Source organism: Bubalus bubalis, chromosome 11 (genome assembly GCF_019923935.1).
Source record: "Bubalus bubalis isolate 160015118507 breed Murrah chromosome 11, NDDB_SH_1, whole genome shotgun sequence".
NCBI classification, from domain to species: domain Eukaryota; kingdom Metazoa; phylum Chordata; class Mammalia; order Artiodactyla; family Bovidae; genus Bubalus; species Bubalus bubalis.
Window position 1 is genome coordinate 31,636,179 of NC_059167.1, and position 20,887 is coordinate 31,657,065.

General features: G+C 39.2%; 2 protein-coding genes across 13 annotated transcripts in view; both read left to right on the forward strand.

The window, feature by feature from the left end:
- Positions 1 to 20,887, forward strand: part of L3HYPDH (trans-L-3-hydroxyproline dehydratase) — a 102,755-nt gene that overhangs the window by 25,262 nt on the left and 56,606 nt on the right. For 8 of the 10 annotated variants that reach the window (XM_025295439.3, XM_044924915.2, XM_045162053.1 and 5 more), the window contains exon 6: positions 2,934 to 2,999. In XM_025295439.3, the coding sequence (XP_025151224.3) occupies positions 2,934 to 2,999 (66 nt within the window). Of the gene's footprint in view, positions 1 to 2,933; positions 3,000 to 6,548; positions 6,707 to 10,285; positions 10,466 to 20,887 lie in introns of those variants that run through there. The other 2 variants (XM_045162052.1, XM_044924913.2) reach the window with 2 other exon arrangements.
- GPR135 (G protein-coupled receptor 135) overlaps positions 1 to 20,887 on the forward strand; it is an 83,851-nt gene that overhangs the window by 11,363 nt on the left and 51,601 nt on the right. For all 3 annotated transcript variants that reach the window (XM_045162049.1, XM_045162050.1, XM_045162051.1), the window contains exon 2: positions 2,934 to 2,999. The gene's annotated coding sequence lies outside the window, so the exon portion shown is untranslated. The remainder of the gene's footprint in view (positions 1 to 2,933; positions 3,000 to 20,887) is intronic.

Below are 20,887 nucleotides of genomic sequence, written 5' to 3' on the forward strand. Positions count from 1 at the left end.
TACAAAGAAATATAGTCATTATGAATTGTTTTGTGCACATTTAATAAGTTGGGAAAATCCTCATAATTTTAACTGAAGCAAAATTTAGAACTGAATGCTCAGTGTAACCCTACTTTTTTAATGAATGCACACACAGGAAAAGACTAGATATAAACATATCACAGTGTTAACAGTGGTGGTATTTCTGTTCCAAGGGCTTCCCAGGTGGTGCTAGTGGTAAAGAACCCACCTGCTAATGCAGGAGACTTAAGAGATGTGGGGTTCAATTCCTGGGTCGGGAAGATCCTCTGGAGTAGGGCATGGCAATCCACCCCAGTATTCTTGCCTGGAGAATCCCATGGACAGAAGACCCTGGCAGGCTAAGTCCATAGAGTTGCAAAGAGTCAGACACAACTGAAGTGACTTAGCACACATGGACTGTAGCCCACCAGGCTCCTCCGTCCATGGGATTTCCCAGGCAAGGATATTGGAGTATGTTGTCATAGCCTTTTCCAGGGGATCTTCCCAACCCAGGGATTGAACTCATGTCTCTTAGTCTCCTGCATTGGCAAGTGGATTCTTTACTGCTGAGCTACCAGGGAAGCCCATGTACTCCAGTTATCCCCTTCTTAAAAGAACAACAATCATATTGCAATAGGGTCCACAGAAATGGGAGGGACCTAACAGAAGCAAAAGATATTAAGAAGAGGTGGCAAGAATACACAGAAGAACTGTACAAAAAAGATCTTCACGACCAAGATAATCACGATGGTGTGATCACTCACCTAGAGCCAGACATCCTGGAATGTGAAGTCAAGTGGGCCTTAGGAAGCATCACTACGAACAAAGCTAGTGGAGGTGATGGAATTCCAGTTGCACTATTTCAAATCCTAAAAGATGATGCTGTGAAAGTGCTGCACTCAATATGCCAGCAAATCTGGAAAATTCAGCAGTGGCCACAGGACTGGAAAAGGTCAGTTTTCCTTTCAATCCCAAAGAAAGGCAATGCCAAAGAATGCTCAAACTACTGCACAATTGCACTCATCTCACATGCTAGTAAAGTAATCCTCAAAATTCTCCAAGTCAGGCTTCAGCAATATGGGAACTGTGAACTTCCAAATGTTCAAGCTGAATTTAGAAAAGGCAGAGGAACCAGAGATCAAATTGCCAACATCTGCTGGATCATGGAAAAAGCAAGAGAGTTCCATAAAAAACATCTATTTCTGCTTTATTGACTATGCCAAAGCCTTTGACTGTGTGGATCATAATCAACTGTGGAAAATTCTGAAAGAGATGGGAATACCAGACCACCTGACTTGCCTCTTGAGAAACCTGTATGCAGGTCAGAAAGCAACAGTTAGAACTGGACATCCAACCATCTCATCTTCTGTTGTCCCCTTCTCCTCCTGCCCTCAATCTTTCCCAGCATCAGGGTCTTTTCAAATGAGTCAGTTCTTCACATCAGACGGCCAAAGTATTGGAGTTTCAGTTTCAGCATCAGTCCTTCTAATGAATATTCAGGAGTGATTTCCTTTAGGATGGACTGGTTGGATCTCCTTGCAGTCCAAGGGACTCTCAAGAGTCTTCTCCAACAGCACAGTTCAAAAGCATCAGTTCTTCAGTGCTCAGCTTTCTTTTAGTCCAACTCTCACATCCATACATGACTACTGGAAAAACCATAGCCTTGACTAGATGGACCTTTGTTGACAAAGTAATGTCTCTGCTTTTTAATATGCTATCTAGTTTGGTCATAACTTTTCTTCCAAGGAGCAAGCATCTTTTAATTTCATGGCTGCAGTCACCATCTGCAGTTATTTTGGAGCCCAAAAAAATAAAGTCTGCCACTGTTTCCTCTGTTTCCCCATCTCTTTGCCATGAAGTGGTGGGACCGGATGCCATGATCTTAGCTTTCTGAATGTTGAGCTTTAAGCCAGCTTTTTCACTCTCCTCTTTCACTTTCATCAAGAGGCTCTTTAGTTCTTCTTCACTTTCTGCCATAAGGGTGATGTCATCTGCATATCTGAGGTTATTGATATTTCTCCCAGAAATCCTTATTCCAGATTGTGCTTCATCCAGCCTGGCATTTTGCATGATATACTCTGCATGTAAGTTAAATAAGCAGGGTGACAATGTACAGCCTTGATGTACTCCCTTCCCAATTTGGAACCAGTGTGTTGTTCCATGTCCAGTTCTAACTTGCTTCTTGACCTACATACAGATTTCTCAGGAGGCAGGTAAGGTGGTCTGGTAGTCTTATTTCTTTAAGAATTTTCCAGTTTGTTGTGATCCACACAGTCACAGGCTTTGGTGTAGTCAGTAAGGCAGAAGTAGATTTTTTTTTTTCTGGAATTCTCTTGCTTTTTCTATGATCCAGCCGATGTTGGCAATTTGATCTCTAGTTCCTCTGCCTTTTCTAAATTCAGCTTGAACATTTGGAAGTTCATGGTTCACGTACTGTTGAAGCCTGGCTTGGAGAATTTTGAGCACTACTTTGCTAGCGTGTAAGATGAGTGCAATTGTGCAATAGTTTGAACATTCTTTGGCGTTGCCTTTCTTTGTGATTGGAATGAACAACTGACATTATCTTGTCCTGTGGCCACTGCTGAATTTTCCAAATTTGCTGACATATTGAGTGCAGCATTTTAACAGCGTCATCTTTTAGGATTTGAAATAGCTCAACTGGAATTCCATCACCTCCACTAGCTTTGTTCATAGTGATATTTCCTAAGGCCCACTTGACTTAAAATTCCAGGATATCTAGGTGAGTGATCCAGCCATAATGAATAAAGCTGCTCGAATCATCCCTGAGCAAATTTTTATGTGCACATATGTTTCCAACTTATTTGGGTAAATACTAAGGAGTATGAATCCTGAATTGTATGATTAGAGTATGTTTAGTAAGAATCTGTCAAACTCTCTTCCAAAACGGCTCTATCATTTTGTATTCCCACCAGCAATCGGTGAGAGTTCCTGTTGCTCCACATCCTCGTCAGTGTTTGGGGTTCTGACCCTTCTAACAGGTATGTGCTTATCTTGTTGTCTTAGTTTGCTTTCCCCTGATGATCAGTGATGTATAGTGTCTTCTCATGTGCTAATTTGCCATCTGGATATCTTCTTTGTGTCTGTTCAGATCTTTGGTCTAGTTTTTTAACAAATGAGTTATCCATTTTTCTTATTGACTTTTAAGTCCTTTGTGTATTTTGAATAATAGTCCTTAATCATGTCTTTTGCATATATTTTCTCCTCATTTATGGTTCGTCTTTTACCTTGATCCTTTCAAGATTTTTAAGAAACGCGTTAATCTGATGGCTTTCAGATTATGGTGAAAAGATAGACTTGCTGTTATTATTAGGAATATTATCCATTTCTAAGGGGGCATCTTGGAAGTTGGGTGGGGATTTGGGTGTCACAATGTCCGTAACACTTATTGAGCAGTGTCCAGGAATGCTAACTGTCCCGCAAAACACAAGAATACTGCCTTGGGAAGATTTATTCCACATCCCACATAATTATCAAGTATTCCATCAAACATTGAAATAGCTGACAAGTCTATGAATCATTGTGTAATTTTATAACTTGAATCCACTCTTCATAGAAATAGTTTTTCAACATGGTTTCACATATTCTAAAAAGTTTAACTACAACTATTTTATATATAAAAGTGTATATTTATGTTAGATTTTTATCAAGCAGTATTCACCATTTTTAAAAGTTTCATCACAATTGGCTATACTTCTGGAGGTAATGAGTTGTGAAGAAAACACTAGTGTATCTGTCTACACCTGTAACTGGTAGCCCCTGATTCTGCATTTGGCTGTAAGTGTGTAACTACGTCACTGTTTACTTTTCAATAAACTACTGGCCACGCAATAACATAGGTGAATGCTTGACATTTTGCCAAAAGAAAGAATCTGATATCAAAGAGTACATACTAGAGGACTCCGTATAAAGTTATAAAATAGAAAAAATAAATTGTAGCAATAAATAGAATTTTTAGTTCTTAGAGTCTCCACATGTTCACTCACTGTGTCCACCTTTTAAGTTCTGAATCATTATGATAGGTGCTTTTTAAAGTTCTTATCTGCTGTTTCAATCAGCTGGGCTATACAAAAGTCTGTGTCGTTTGGTTTAATTTGCCCTGAATTATGGTTGGTATTTCTCTCTCTTTTTTTTTTTCCCTTGTCTAGTTATCTTAAATTATATTGACATTGAGATAGTACATTGTAAACAATGAAAACTTTGTTTTCCTTTGAAGGACATTTTACTTAAATTATCAGGGGTCCTTTAGATCCTTTCAGACTTGGTTTTTAATGTTTGAGCTAGTCTTCTTTAGTTGTGGCCTTAGTCCTAGGATATGACTCTTATTTGTGCACCTGATTTTCATTGGCAAGTTATAGTCTCGCTGTTGTCTTGAATGCCCAATATGCTCCATGAAATCTCTCCATCTCTGGTTTGCCTATAGCTCCAACATCATCCAGTCTAGTATGATTTCAAATATCTGCATTCATTCATCTCCAGTTTTACCATAGTCACCCTCTCCTAGGGCTCCTGGCAATTTTTTTCTACATATTTACACCCCAGTTCTATAACAAAGATCTATGGACGAATCCCTGTGCTGACTTCTGTCTCCCTCCATCACATCCTTTTTCTCTATTCTCTGGCTTGCTAATTCATTATTCCACCTGTATTTCACTGCAGTGGACCCTTGGGTGTCGGGGACTGTCAGATAAAGGTACTTTCTTTTCTGCCCCGGTACCTCTGAGTCAGGTCTGGGCTACTGGCCTGGGCCCCTGAAAATATAACACCATAGGAGGAATTCTAAGCTGTGTGTCTGAGTAGTTCAACTGAATTTTCCTCATTTTTTTTTTAAATGTATGTTAGTCTTACCTTTTAATCATAGTTATATTATCATTTGCTCTCTTGGATTCAGATAGTTTTTTATATCCTTATCTGTTTATCCTCTCCACATGAGTGAAGGAGTAGAGGATAATTCTATATCATAACACTCTTGTCCCTGAATATTCCTCCTTCAGCTAAATCTCCCTATATACTGGTGAAGAAAGCACAAGCCACCAGAATCTAACAGTTGTTAATCATGTATGTTCACGAAGTTGAGCTGGCTGATCCGGATGGCTAGAACCTCTCCCTCAAAGCACGTGTGTTTGCTAAGTCACTTCAGTTATGTCCGACTCTTTGCGACCCTATGTACTTGTAGCCCTCTAGGATCCTCTGTCCATGGGATTCTCCAGGCAAGAATACTGGAGTGGGTTGCCATGCCCTCCTTCAGGGGATCTTCCCAACCCAGGGGCTGAACCCATGTCTCATGTTTCCTGCATTAGCAGGGTTCCCACTAAGTGGTCCAGTTGAAAAGTCAACAGTTGTCAGTCACCTTGTTTTCTTGCCAAAGAATCTAACAGTCAATTTAACTTAAAAAAAAAAAAAAAAAGCTGTTAACCTTTGTTAACTGCTTTACCTTTAGCTACAAGGACTGTAGACAAGCCGAGGGGAGACAGCAGAGGTCGCCGTGCCCCGTTAGTCATTCAGTGCCTGCTGACCTCCGCTTGCCAGGGCTTCACCAGAAATACATACATTCCTGGAAGCACTACTATAGATGCTCCCACTGCAAACGAGGAAAAACTTAAGACAACATTCTACCTGTGATTTGAATGACTGAAGTTCTATTAACTCCCCACAAGGAGGCTCTATTATCAAGTACAATTCTCAAAGAGGAAAAGGATCAACCATTTTAAAAGGGTCACAGCATGGTACATTTAAGTGCTTTAACATTCTTGTTCACAGTTTGGTTCTCATAAAAATACAGTAGCATCTTAGCGCTATTTAAGTTAAGTTAGTGCAAAGTTGAGGCAAATGGATCATGTGTTAGTTAATGTTAGTTATTTCCAACTCTTTGCAACCCCATGGACTGTAGCCTGCCAGGCTCCTCGGGCTTGGAATTCTCCAGGCAAGAATACTGGAGCGAGTAGCCATTCCCTTCTCCAGATCTTTCCAACCCAAGGATCAAGCTCAGGTCTTTTGTATTGCAGGCAGATTCTTTACTGTCTGAGCCACCAGAAAAGCCCTGGTTATGTAATGTATTACACTCATAATTTAAATTAAGCTGAGGGCATAGAGTAAAACTGTGTGTTTGTGGGATAGAGAAGGTTAAAGGGTGGTAATTATTTTTTAAAACTATATACAAATTTAAAACAATTTCCTTATGCTTCAGTTATTACATTTTCTCCAGCAGTTGTCACATAGGTTCAACTTTGGCTTTCTAAGTCAAGTAAGAAAGATTATTAATCTTTGGCTAAAATTCTTTCCGTTTATAAGGCAACACTATTACCTGTTTGGTAGCACACAGGGCTGTGGCATTATATCATTCTTTAAAACTGAAGCAGTGATTACTTCTTATTGGATGATGTAATCTCTTAAAATATTGGTAATTATAAATGGCCAAAAAGTTAGTTGATGTATTTAATCAGAAATGTAGACTAAATGATTATTTATACAATGAATATCTGTGTCAACATAGGATGTTAAAACTAGATGTATGGTTTAACATTATACAGTGTTGCAACATTTTTTGCCTCCTAATTCTCTGAAAAAAGAACTTATAAGTAAGACTAATGCTGCTGCTGCTGCTGCTGCGTCACTTCAGTTGTGTCCGACTCTGTTCGACCCCATAGATGGCAGCCCACCAGGCTCCCCCATCCCTGGGACTCTCCAGGTAAGAACACTGGAGTGGGTTGCCATTTCCTTCTCCAATGCATGAAAGTGAAAAGTGAAAGTGAAGTTGCTCAGTCGTGTCCGACTCTTAGCGACCCCATGGACTGCAGCCTACCAGGCTCCTCCGTCCATGGGATTTTCCAGGCAAGAGTACTGGAGTGGGGTGCCATGTTCAAATCATTCATTTAATAAATTATTAAATCATTTATTTCATAACATGTGTTGATTAAGTGTCAGGGCAACTGAGAGACAGGTTTCTTTATGTGGAAAATAGAATGAGGCTTCTAATTTGGGAGTTCTAGTCTTCTAAGACTTTATCCTTTAGAGTGAGATTTTGAATTTAGTTAGAATTAACTAGAGTCTCTGCTAGGTCCTCTGCTTACATCACTTATTTCATATTTGTGGGCCAGATATTGCTATTCCCATTCCACAGATGAAGAGACTGAGATTCAAAGAAACAACTTATTCAAGATCACATAGAATCAGAACAACTAGAATCAGAAGTACTGGAACCCCCAGCAGGAGTGGGGGAAGGTAGGGATGAGGTATGGGAGGCAGGGTGATGTGAAATGAGCATACCCTCTCATCTGAGAGCTCTGAAAGCTGTGATTTATCTCTATTAGCATGCCTCCCTCATCTTCATCAGGCTCTCTGCTGCCAGATGCAGCTTGACTTTTTTTTTTCCAGTTTGAGTTTCAGCATCAATATTATATTTGAAATGTAAGAGTGAAATTGACATCTGTGATAACTTGTTAAATGATGACTGGGTGCCCAGGCAACCAGCTCCTGACTCTCCGTCCTCTCTTCCTAAGGGTCAGGACTGTGCGTGGCCCCTCTGATGATAGAGTAAACCTTCGGGCCATGTCTCAGGGCAGCCTGAGCCAGGTGGTCAGGGACTAACAGACTCACGCATGTCCCTGTGCGCCTGGAGGAACCTGGTTTCCTTGAAGATGCTCAGGCTGCCTGATGAACTCCCCACTTCCCTCGTTGAGCACACCCAGCCTGACTGCTGCCGCTGCTGCTAAGTCGCCCCAGTCGTGTCCGACTCTGTGCGACCCCATAGACGACAGCCTACCAGGCTCCCCTATCCCTGGGATTCTCCAGGCAAGAACACTGGAGTGGGTTGCCATTTCCTTCTAGAATGGAGTAAACCTTCGTGGCTGGGGAGCCCCTCCAGTCGTCCCCGCAGGAAGGACAAGAGGCTGCATTAAAGCTTGCTTCTATTGCTTTTACCTTGTAGGCAGACCCACCTCTTGAGAGGAAAGCAATTCTCTTAGTTCTCTGGAAATGGAAAGGGAATCTTACAGTCTTATGTTAAGGCTAAAACAGATTGACCTCAGATTATCCATACAGACTGCCTCTGGGAACTGGGATTGGTCAGTTCCTCTTACGAGTGATGCACAATCAGACAAGGGCTGGATGGGAATGTTTTTCAGTTGTGGATTCTTTTTCTTAATTTTGTGAGACCCACAACAGAACAACACTCCTCCACCCCCAGACATTAATAAATACTAAAGTCGGGTCAATTCAGGGCTTCCTGACTAAAAATGTAAAACATGAGAGGCGGAATAGCAAATGTGGTCGTGTGTAAAGGTTCTATTGTCTTTTACTGAACATTCTCTGAGTATCTCCTCAATTTCTTCCTGTGACATACTTTGAAGGGAGAAAGGAAGGGAGGGGAAGAAATCTCTTCCTAAAGAAGATAAAGGGAAGAAAGAAGAGGGGCCTGACAAGGGAGGGAAGGGGATAACAAGTTCTTCACAAAGGAAAGAGAGAAAGAAGTTGGCTGCAATTATAGTGTGTCAGATGAGCAACAAAAATATTAGTCTAAAATATTTACTGAGCATCTACTATGTGCCACACTCTCAGTTAGACTCCAGGTGAAAGCAGGGGAACAAACAATTGTTTTGTCTTACAGAGCAGGTAGATTGAGAGAAGCACAAAATCTGTTTAAAGTAGGTTGCTAATAACTTCTTAGTTCATTCTGTTTTACTCTATTACTCTCATCCCCCATAGCTTTGTCCATGTTGTTCATTTTGCTCAGTTGCTAAGTTGTGTCTGACTCTTTGCAACCCCATGGACTGTAGCATGCCAGACTCCTCTGTCCTCCACTGTCTCCTGGAGTTTGCTCAAATTCATGTCCACTGAGTCAGTGATGCTATCTAACCATCTCATCCTCTGCCACCCTCTTCTCCTGTTACCTTCAATCTTTCCCAGCATCAGGGTCTTTTTCATAAACCTAAGTAAATAGAAATGAATTTACTCTGGACTATTAGGATATAACATTGCATAAATTTTTTTTTCCAATTTAACTTTCTTTTTGCTTTCCTAATTGAGGTAATGTTTTTGTATTCCTTCATGTCTGCATATTTTAAAAGAGCTGATAAAAATATATTTGTTCCCAGTTAGGCTAGTTAATCAGCCTATTTACAAAAATTTTCCTGAGCAACATGCAGAGTGAAAAAAGCCAGTCAAGAGTGGATTTTGTTTTATATCAGTAACTGGAATAGATGTCAGACAAAACCTGAAATTAAACATAGTGTTGGATTTAGCATGAAGCAGATTAACAGTCTATCAAGAAAATAAGAAATCAAGTACTCTTGTGTACCAAAGCGTTTAAGTCAATAACAGAGGTAAACTTGAGATCAGTGCTGCCATAAGTTCTACATTATAGATTCCAGATTGGTCTTTGCTTTGCAGCCAAAAACACTGATGAACTTTGTATCTGCAACTTACCTTTTAAATGATCAAACTGCAGGTGGAAGACAGCAGGAGGCAGCGTTGCTGTTACACAGTAGAGAGGGAAAGAATAAACCTTGTTTCAACTGGTCCCCTGGGCATCTTTTAGTATTCTCCCGCCTAACTTGGCAGTAAAGAGGAAGTGCTCTGAGGGGAGCATAGTGAGCAGGGATTTCGCTTACACAGTAATGAAGGTCTGAGTCACCTGAGTACGTAAGCCATCTAGATTAGCAGAAGTTCTAGCCAAGGGAGAGGGGGATTTGAGATGTGTTAGAGGAAGAAGATGCTGAATATTCACTGCAGCTCTGAGATCAACTGCTATAGTGGGATCACCCCACTAATGTTTATCCCATAAGTTTCCCAAGGGAAAGAGATCAACCAGAATTGCATGGAAGCTGTACCCCTATGGAACAAATGCTTTATACAAACCAACTGATTCCACTCCGTGGTGGGGGTGAACCGTGGTGGATGCTGTGACACCATGTCCAGATACCCGTTTCTAGACCAAATCACTCATTTCTTTAGCTGGCAGATGTGTTACCTATTGATGGTTCATAACTAATCCCTCCCCAAGATGAAAGGAATTGCTTTACCCAGGATATGCCCACTCCCAGGAGTAGCCTATATCCAACGCCTGGTCAATTTCGTTGTTCCGTGCTAAGTCGTGTCCGACTCTGCGACCCGGTGGACTATAGCACGCCAGGCTCCTCCGTGCTTCACCGTCTCCCGGCAGTGTCTATTGAGTCGGTGATGCTATCACGTCTCAAATTCATGCCTGTTGAGTCGGTGATGCTGTCTAACCACCTCATCCTCTGCCACCCCTTTCTTGTTTTGCCTTCAGTCTCTCCCAGCATCTGGTCAATATAAGGGTACAAAAATCCAGGCTTCTTACCTTAATTTGGGACAGCTCTGAAGGACCATCCCAGCTCTCAAGCTTCTGTGGGTTCTGCTGAGGCCATTCCTGAAATTTCATCACAGTTCAACTTCTTTCATCCATCCTGCTTCCTTAATGCCTCACAATTTTTACTTCTGAGAACAAAAATGTATTCATACTATACTATACAATAAACTTCCTACATAATGAATTTCTTTCCTGGGAAATATGATGTAACCTTTCCCTAATAACTATTTTTCTTATTTTTGACGCCTTTTCCATTTTGAGTTTTTCCTTATTGGAATAGACACTTATTATGGATTTGACTTCTCTGCTTGTCATGTTTTGCCAAGCACACCATCTGCTCATTTACTGAATGTCCAGTTATTATCAAGTTAAGCCAAATAATATTACTTCTAAGAAAATTCAATTTACAATGAAAGAAGTAAGACAGTTGACTAATATTCATGGAATTTGCTAGTCTTGTGACCACCCCAAACAACTGGCTTTATGAAATATTGGAGTTATTTTTTTTCTGTTCATTTGTTATTGAAGTGTAAATGGTTTGCAATGTTGTGTTAATTTAAGGTGTACAACAAACTGATTCAATTATACATATGTGTATATACATAATATATTTCAAATTCTTTTCCCTTATAGGCTATTAAAAATATTGAGTATAGTTCCCTGGGTTATATAGTAGGTCCTTGTTAATTATCTATCTTATATAGCAGTGAGTATATGTTAATCCAGACTCCTAATTTATCCCCCTTACTTTCCTCTTTGGTAACAATAAGTTTGTTTCTATGTTTGTGGGTCTAATTGTGCCTTGTAAATGTTTGTTTGTATCACTTTTTTTAGATTCCACATATAAGCAATATCATATTTGTCTTTGTCTGGCTTACTTCACTTAGTATGATCTCTAGGTCTATCCATGTTGCTACAAATGGCATCATCTTATACTTTTTGTGACTGAGTCATATTCCATTATATGAATACGTACCACATCTTTCTTCATCTGTCAATAGATATTTAGGTTGTTTGCATGTCTTGGCTGTTGTAAAGAGTGCTGCAATGACCCTAATAACTATTTTAAACACTTGTGGAAAAGCATATGTTTGTGACAGATTTTTATCAAAAATATGCTAGAAATATATTATGGTTGAGTTTAACTAGTTTAGCAAACCTTAGTAAAACAAGTGTTACGGTTTAACAAGAGAACAATATTTGGTAATTAGTTCTAAATCACTAGGAACGCATTCTAAACATTGCTATTTTAAAGTTGTGTTTTGATAAGTATTAATATATGTTCAGTCAAATCAAATAAACTGCTTTAGTTCTTTTCATAGTATTTGAAACTAATAAACACCAATATGATAGTGATCTCACTTTTCAAAATTTTTGATTTATCAAAAATTTTAGCTAAGCTTTGTAGTCATGAAACACATTTCTAGGCCTAAGGTTATACTGTTAAACCTCCTACTTTCCATTTGTGTGCTGGGCTAAGTTGCTTCAGTCCTGTCCGACTCTTTGCAACCCTGTGGACTGTAGCCCGCAAGGCTCCTCCATCCATGGGGATTCTCTGGGCAGGAATACTGGAGTGGCTTGCCGTGTCCTCCTCCAGGGCATCTTCCCCACCCAGGGTAGAACCAGGGTCTCTCACATCTCCTGCGTTGTCAGGCAGGTTCTTTACTGCTAGCGCTACCTGGCTTCCCTGGTGGCTCAGATGCTTTCAGTAGTTGGTTTAATTTGTCTAATTCCTTAAAAATGTTGTTGAAAGTTTATTTCTCTAAATGAAAGCTTTTATGTTAGATGACTTAAGCTTCATTTCACAACCACTTTGAAATTAACAAGGCCTGAGATATAGTAAATAAGTAACATTGTAAAAGCTTTACAGCATCTTTGTTTTAACAGCTTTGATATTATCATTTATACACCATATGATTCACTCTTTAATGTATACAATTTAGCGGGTTATGGTATATTCATAAACTTGTGCAACCATTATCACTAGCTGACTTTAGAACTTTTCATCACCTTCAAAAGAAACCCCACACCCATTAGCAGTCACTCCTTGCTTCTCTCTCTTCCAGCTTTTGGCAACCACTAACCTCCTTTGTCTGTGGATTGGCCTATCATGGACATTCCATTTTTATGGAATCATACAACATGAGTTTTGTTGTTTTTAATTTGGTGATTGGGTTTTTCACTTAGCATATCTTCAAAAAAATTATTTTATTGAAGTATATTTTATTTACTGTGAATTTCTACTATATAGCAAGGTGATTCAGTTATACATATATAAACATTCTTTTTCATATTCTTCCCCATTATGATTTATCACAGTATGTTGAACCTAGTTTCCTATACTATATGGTAGGACCTTGTTGTTTCTCCACTCTATATGTAATAATTTGCATCTGCTGATCCCCAACTCCCTGTCCATCCCTCCCCTACCACCCTCTTCCTTGGCCACCACAAGTCTGGTCTCTATGTCTGTGAGTCTATTTCTGTTTCATAGATAAGTTCATTTGTGTCATATTTTAATATTTGTCTTTAGTATTTGTCTTTCTCTTTCTGACTTCACTTAGTCTGATAACCTCTAGGTCCATCCATGTTGCTGCAAAAGACATTATTTCACTCTTTTTATGGCTGAGTAGTATTCCACTGTATCCATGTGTGATACCTTCTTTATCCATACATCTGTCTATAGACATTTAGGTTCTTTCCATGTCTTGGCTGCTGTAAATAGTACTGCAGTGAATATTGGGGTGAATGTATCTTTTTGAATTTGAATGACAGTGTTGTCTGGATATATGCCCAGGAGTGGGTCTGCAGGATCATATGAAAGCTCTACTTTTAGTTTTTTGAGGAGCCTCCATACTGTTTTCCATAGTGCCTGCACCAATTTACATTCCCACAATGGTATAGGAGGGTTCGCTTTTCTCTACACCTTCTCCAGTTTTTCAAATGATGGTTATTCTAACTGGTGTGAGGCGGTACGTCTTTGTAGTTCTGATTAACATTTTTCTAATGATTAGCAATGTTGAACATCTTTTTATATGCTTGTTGGCCATCTGTATGTCTTCTTTGGAGAAACATATTTAAGTCGCCTGCCTGTTTTTTTGTTTGTTTGGGTTGTTTGCTTTTTTCTTGAGCTCTATGAACTGTCTGTGTATTTTAGAAACTGAGCCCTTGTCGATCCCATCATTTGCAAATATTTTCTCCAGTCTGAAGGTTGTCTTTCGATTTTACTTGTGTTTTCCTTTGTTGTTCAAAAGCTTGTATTTCACTTAGCATTTGTTGCTGTTGTTCAGTTGCTAAGCCGTGTCCAGCCCTTTGTGACCCCATGGGCTGTAGCACACCAGGCTTCCCTGTCATCCACTGTCTCTGAGAGTCTGTCCATTGAGTTGGTGATGCTATCTAACTGTCTCATCCTCTGCCACTCCCTTCTCCTTTTGCCTTAAATCTTTCCCAGCATCAGGGTCTTTTCCAATGAATTGGCTTTTTGCATCAGGTGGCTGAAGTATCAGGACTTCACCTTATTTTCAAGCTTTATCCATGTTATAACATGTCAGTACTTCATTCTTTTTATTGCTTTCCCCTTTTATTGCTGAATAACATTCCATTGTATGGATATTCCATATTTTGTTCATTCATCAGCTAATGAACGGGTTGTGTTGTTTTGTTCCCACTTTTTAGCTATTATGAACAATGCTATTATTCATGTTATGAGTTTTATGTGGATATATGTTTTAGTTTCTCTTAAGTATACACCTTGGAGTGAAATGTTGGTTATACAGTAACTCTGTTTAGTACTTTGAAGAACTGCTAAATTTTTCCAAAGTGCTGTGCCATTTTCTATTTTCATCAGCAGTGTGTGAGGGTTTTGGTTTCTCCATGTTCTCCCCTACACTTGTTATGGAGTATTATTTTAAATATCAGCCACCTAGTCAGCATGAAGTGGTATCTCAGTGTGGTTTCGATTTGCATTTCCCTGGTGGTTAATAACGGTCCTGTGAAAGATAATGAAGGAAAAAAAAATGGATGTTTAACTCGGAAAAAGGAAGATTTTGGCAGGAGAGCCTAATAGCTGTCTTTAAGTGTTGGAATAGAGAGACAGAATTTTATTTATTTACAGATGGACAGAGAGGTGATGTAAAATAGTGAAATTTAGCTCTGTGTAAATGCAAAGTCTAATGAACAGATTGAACAGGGAAACTGTAGGTCCCCATTCCCTAGGGATGTTCAAGCAGATGGTGTAGAAGGATTCTGTAAGGGCTACTCGAATATGCTATGGTTTGTAAACCTGTGTGCAAATTCACAAAGTGTGTCGTGGTTATTTTTTTAAACCATACATGGATAATCTTGGCAAGAACATTGTTTCAAGTCAAGTTGTTGTTGTTCAGTTGCCCAGTCGTGTCCGGCTCTTTGCAACCCCATGGACTGCAGCATGCCAGGCCTCCCTGTCCCTCACCAACTCCTGAAGTTTGCCCAAATTCACGTCCATTGCATCAGTGATGCCATCCAGCCACCTCATCCTCTGTCGCTCTCTTCTTTCCTCCATCTTTCCCAGCGTCAGGGACTTTCCCAATGAGTGGGTTATTTGATCAGATGACCAAAATACTGGAGCTTCAGCTTCAGCATCAGTCCTTCCAATGAGTATTCAGGGTTGATTTCTCTCAAGATTGACTGGGCTGATCTCCTTGGTGTCCAAGGGACTCTTAGGAGTCTTCTGCAGCACCACAGTTTGAAGGGATCAATTCTTTGGTGCTCTGCCTTCTTTCAGTACAGCTCTCACAACTGTACATGACTACTGGGAAAACAATAGTGCTGATTATGCATGCATTTGTTGGCAAAGTGTTATCTTTGCTTTTTAACACACTGTCTAGGCTTATCATAGCTTTCCTTCCAAGGAGCAAGCATCTTTTGATTTCGTGGCTGCAGTCACTGTCCACAGTGATTTTGGAGCCCAAGAAAATAGAATCTATCATTCTATTTTTTTCCCAACTATTTGCTGTGAAGTGATAGGACCATATGCCATGATCTTAGATTTTTGAATGTTGAATTTTAAGCCAGCTTTTTCACTCTCCTCTTTCACCCTCATGAAGACGCTCTTCAGTTCCTCTTCACTTTTTGCCATTAGAGTGGTATGATCTTCATAGCTGAGATTGTTGATATTTCTCCTGGCAGTCTTGATTCCAGCTTGTGCTTCATACAGCCTGGCATTTTGCATGATGTATTCTGCATATTAAGTTAAATAAGCAGGGTGATGATATACAGCCTTGAAGTACTCCTTTCCCAATTTTGAACCAGTCCATTGTTCCATGTCAGGTTCTAACTACTGCTTGTTGACCTCATACAGGTTTTTCAGGAGGCGGGTAAGGTGGTCTGGTATTCCCATCTCTTGAAGAATTTTCCACAGTTTATTGTGATCCACACAGTCAAAGGCTTTGGCATAGTATATGAAGCCAAAGTAGATGTTTTTCTGGAATTCCCTTGTTTTTTCTGTGACCCAATGGATGTTGGCAATTTGATCTCTGGTTCCTGTGCCTTTTCTAAATCCAGCTTGTACATCTGGAAGTTCTTAGTTCATGTACTGTTGAAGCCTAGCTTGAAGGATTTTGAGCATCACCCTGCTAGCATGGAAAGTGAGTGCAACTGCCTGATAGTTTGAACATTCTTCAGCACTGCCTTTCTTTGGAATTGAGATGAAAACTGACATTTTCCTGTCCTCTGGTCATTGCTGAGTTTTCCAAATTTGCTGACAGATTGAGTGCAACACTTTGACAGTATTATCTATTTGAAATAGTTCAGCTGAAATTTAATCACCTCCACTAGCCTTGTTTATAGTAATGCTTCCTAAGGCCCACTTGACTTCAGACTCCAGGATGACATATTCTAGGTGAGTGACCACACCATCATGGTTATCTGGGTTACTGTGACTGTTTTGTATAATTCTTCCGTGTATTTTTGCTGCCTCTTTTTAATCTCTTCTGCTTCTATTAGGTCCTTACTGTTTCTGTCCTTTATCGCACCCTTCCTTGCATGAAGTGTTCCCTTGATATCTCCAATTCTCTTGAAATCTCTAGTCTTTCCCATCCTGTTGTTTTCCTCTACTTCTTTGCACTGTTCATTTCAGGCCTTCTTATCTCTCCTTGCTATTCTCTGGAACTCTCTGTTCAGTTGGGTATATCTTTCCCTTTCTGCCTTCCTTTTTGCTTTTCTTTTTTCCTTAGCTATGTGTAAAGCCTACTCAGATAACCACTTTGCCCTATTGCATTTATTTTTCTTTGGGGATAGTTTTGTCACTGACTCCTGAATAATGTTATGAAACCTGTCCATAGTTCTCCAGGCACTCTGTTTCCTAAATCTAATCCCTGAACCTACTCATCACCTCCACTGTATAATCATAAGGAATTTGATTTAGGTCATACCTGAATAGCCTAGTGGTTTTCCCAACTTTCATCGATTTAATCCTGAATTTTGCAATAAGGAGCTCATGATCTGAGCCACAGTCAGTTAGAAGTCTTGTTTTTGCTGACTGTATAGAGTTTCATCATTTTCGGCTGCCAAAGAATGTAAACAATCTGATTACAGTATTGACCATTTGGTGTAGTCCATGTGTAGATGTCTCTTATGTTGTTGGGAAATGGTGTTTGCTATGACCAGTATGTTCTATTGACATAGTTTGTGGTATGTGTACTTGTGTGTGTGTATACATGTGTGTATGTATATATCTCAGTAACTACTTGTTATTGAAGCTCCAGTACTTTGGCCATCTGATGTGACGAGCTGACTGGAAAAGCCCCTGATGCTGGGAAAGACTGAAGCAGGAGGAGAAGGGGATGACAGAGGATGAGATGGTTGGATGGCCTCACTGACATGAGTTTGAGCAAACTCTGGGAGATGGTGGACAGGGAAGCCTGGAGTGCCATAGTCCATGGGGTCACAAAGAGTCAGACTTGACTGAGCAACTGAATAACAATTACTTGTGGAATGAATGAATGGTGATGGTTCATGGAAAAGGGATTGAAGTCAGAGAACATAAAACTGCCTCCAAAATATGAAACAGAGAAAGAAGAGAAGTGTATGGACAGCTCTAGATAAATCTACTGTGATTTGTTTGACTCCTGGTTTTCCAAAATGGAAATATAGAAAAGCCAGAATGCTGAGCTGAAATCACACAGAAGCTGAAACAAATTATATACTTAATAAACTTCCTGAAAGAATTCCTAAAATGTGCTTGTTTACTAGCAGAGTTCAAAAAATGTAGTCATTATAGGGGATCCAACATCTTGCTATGGGAGCCTACTGGTTTTTTGTAAGCTTTAAAGTACACAGTCAATGTACAGTTTATTCAAATCTTGCCTTCAAAATGATATTTCAATCAATTTATAAGAGAAAGTTCTTGATCTCTTATTTCTCTTTTCTTCCTATTTTAAACTTTTTAATTTATTTATTTTTTCATTGAAGGATAATTGCTTTACAGAATTGTGTTGGTTTCTGCCAAACATCAACATGAATCAGCCATAGGTGTACATATGTTGTGATCTCCCACCCACCTCCCTCCTCATCCCACCCTTCTAGGTTGATACAGAGCCCCTGTTTGAGTTTCCTGGGTCATACAGCAAATTCCCATTGGCTATCTATTTTACATATGGTAATATATGTTTCCATGTTACTCTCTCCATATATCCAACCTCTCCTCCCTGCCCACCCATGTCCATAAGTCTGTTCTCTATGTCTGTGTCTCCATTGCTATCCTGCAAATAATTTCATCAGTACCGTCTTTCTAGATTCCATATATATGCGTTAGTATACAGTATTTGTTTTTCTCTTTCTGACTTACTTCACTCTGTATATTAGGCTCTAGGTTCATCCACCTCAGTAGAACTGACTCAAAATGGGTTCATTTTTATGGCTGAATAATATTCCATTGTATATACACACCACACCTTCCTTATCCATTCATCTGTCAATGGACATCTAGGTTGCTTCCATGTAGCTCTTATAAATAGTACTGCAATGAATTTTGGGGTACATGTATCTTTTACAGTTTTGGTTTCTTAAAGGTATATGCCTAGTAGTGGAATTGCTGGGCCATATAGTGGTTTTATTCCCAGTTTTTTAAGGACTCTCTATACTGTCTTCCATAGTGACTGTATCAGTTTACATTCCCACCAACAGTGCAAGAGGGTTCCCTTTTCTCCACACCCTCTCCAGCATTTATTGTTTCTACATTTTTTTTTGATGATGGCCATTCTGACCAGTATGAGGTAACTACTATCTCATGGTTTTGATTTGCATTTCTCTAATATTGAGTGATGTTGAGCATCTTTTCATGTGTTTGTTGGCCATCTGTATGTCTTCTTTGGAGAAATGTCTATTTAGGTCTTTTTCCCACTTTTTGATTGGGTTGTTTGTTTTTCTACTATTGACTTGTATGAGCTGCTTGTATATTTTGGAAATTAATCCTTTGTCAGTTGTTTCATTTGCTATTATTTTCTCCCATTCTGAGTGTTGTCTTTTCACCTTTTTATAGTTTCCTTTGCTGTGAAAAAGCTTTTAAGTTTAATTAGGTCCCACTTGTTTATTTTCATTTTTATTTCCATTACTCTAGAAGGTGGATCATGGAGGATCTTGCTGTGATTTATGTCATAGTGTTCTGCCTATGTTTTCCTCGAATTTAGGAAGTGTTCTAATTTCATTCTTTTACATGTAGCTGTCCAGTTTTCCCAGCACCATTTATTGAAGAGGCATTTTTTGCCCCATTGTATATTCTTGCCTCCTTCATAAAAAATAAGGTGCAAAGGTACGTGGGTTTATCTCTGGGCTTTCTATCTTGTTTTACCAGTCTATATTTCTGTTTTTGTGACAGTACCATACTGTCTTGATGGAGAAGGAAATGGCAACCCACTCCAGTATTCTTGCTTGGAGAATCCTATGGACCGAGAAGCCTGGCAGGCTATAGTCTATGGGGTTGCAAGAGTTGGACACAACTTAGTGACTAAAGAGAGAGATACTGTCTTGATGACTCTAGCTTTGTAGTATAGTCAGAAGCTAGGAAGGTTAACTTCCTCCAGCTCCATTATTCTTAAGATTTCTTTGGCTATTTGGGGTCTTTTGTGTTTCCATGTGACTTGTGAAATTTTTGTTCTAGTTCTGTGGAAAATGTCATTGGTAATTTGATAGGGATTGCATTGAATCTTTAGATTGCATTTGGTAGTATAGTCATGTTCACAATATTGATTCTTCCAACCCAGGAATGGAATCTCTCTCCATCTGTTTATGTCATCTTTGATTTCTTTCATCAGTGTCTTATAGTTTCCTATATACAGTTCTTTTGTCTCCTTAGGTAGATTTATTCCTAAATATTTTCTTCTTTTTGTTGCAATGGTGAATGGGATTGATTCCTTAATTTCTCTTTCTGGTTTTTCATTGTTAGTATATAGGAATGCAAGTGATTTCTGTGTATTGATTTTGTATCCTGCAACTTTGCTAAATTCACTGATTAGCTCTAGTAATTTTCTGATAGTATCTCTAGGGTTTTGTATGTACAGTATCATGTCATCTGCAGTGAATTTTACTTCTTCTTTTCTGACCTGGGTTCCTTTTATTTATTTTTCTTCTCTGCTGTAGCTAGGACTTCCAAAACTATATTGAATAATAGTGTTGAGAGTGGAAATCCTTGTCTTGTTCCTGATCTTAGAGGGAATGCTTTCAGTTTTTCACCATTGAGAATAATGTTTGCTTTGTGTTTATCATATTTGGCCTTTGCTATGTTGAGGTAGTTTTCTTCTATGCCCATTTCTTGAAGAATTTTTATCATAAATGGGTGCTGAATTTTGTCAAAGGCTTTTTCTACATCTATTGAGATTGTCATATGGTTTTTATCTTTCAATTTGTTAACATGGTGTATCATATTGATTTGTGTATATTGACAATGAATCCTTGCATCCCTGGGATAAACCCAATTGATTGTGGTGATCTTTTTAATGTGTTGTTGAATTCTGTTTGCTAGAATTTTGCTTAGGGTTTTTGCATCTATATTCATCAGTGATATTGGCCTCTGATTTTCTTTTTTTGTGTGTTGTTTTTATCTGGTTTTAATATCAGGGTGATGGTGGCCTCATAGAATGAGTTTGGAAGTGCTCCTTCCTCTGAAATTTTTTGCAAGTGTTTTAGAAGGATAGGAATTAGCGCTTCTCTAAATGTTTGATAAAATACACCTGTGAAGCCATCTGGCCCTGGGCTTTTGTTTTTTGGCAAATTTTTATCAGTTTTGATTTCAGTGCTTATAACTGGGTTGTTCATGATTTCTATTTCTTCCTGGTTTAGTCTTGGAAGATTGAACTTTTCTAAGAATCTGTCCATTTCTTGCAGGCTATCCATTTTATTGCCATATAAAGTGTGAAAGTCGCTCAGTTGTGTCCAACTCTTTGTGACCCCATGGACTATACAGTTCATGGAGTTCTCCAGGTCAGAATACTGGAGTGGGTAGCCTTTTCCTTCTCCAGGGGATCTTCCCAACCCAGGGGTTGAACCTAGGTCTCCTGCATTGCAGGT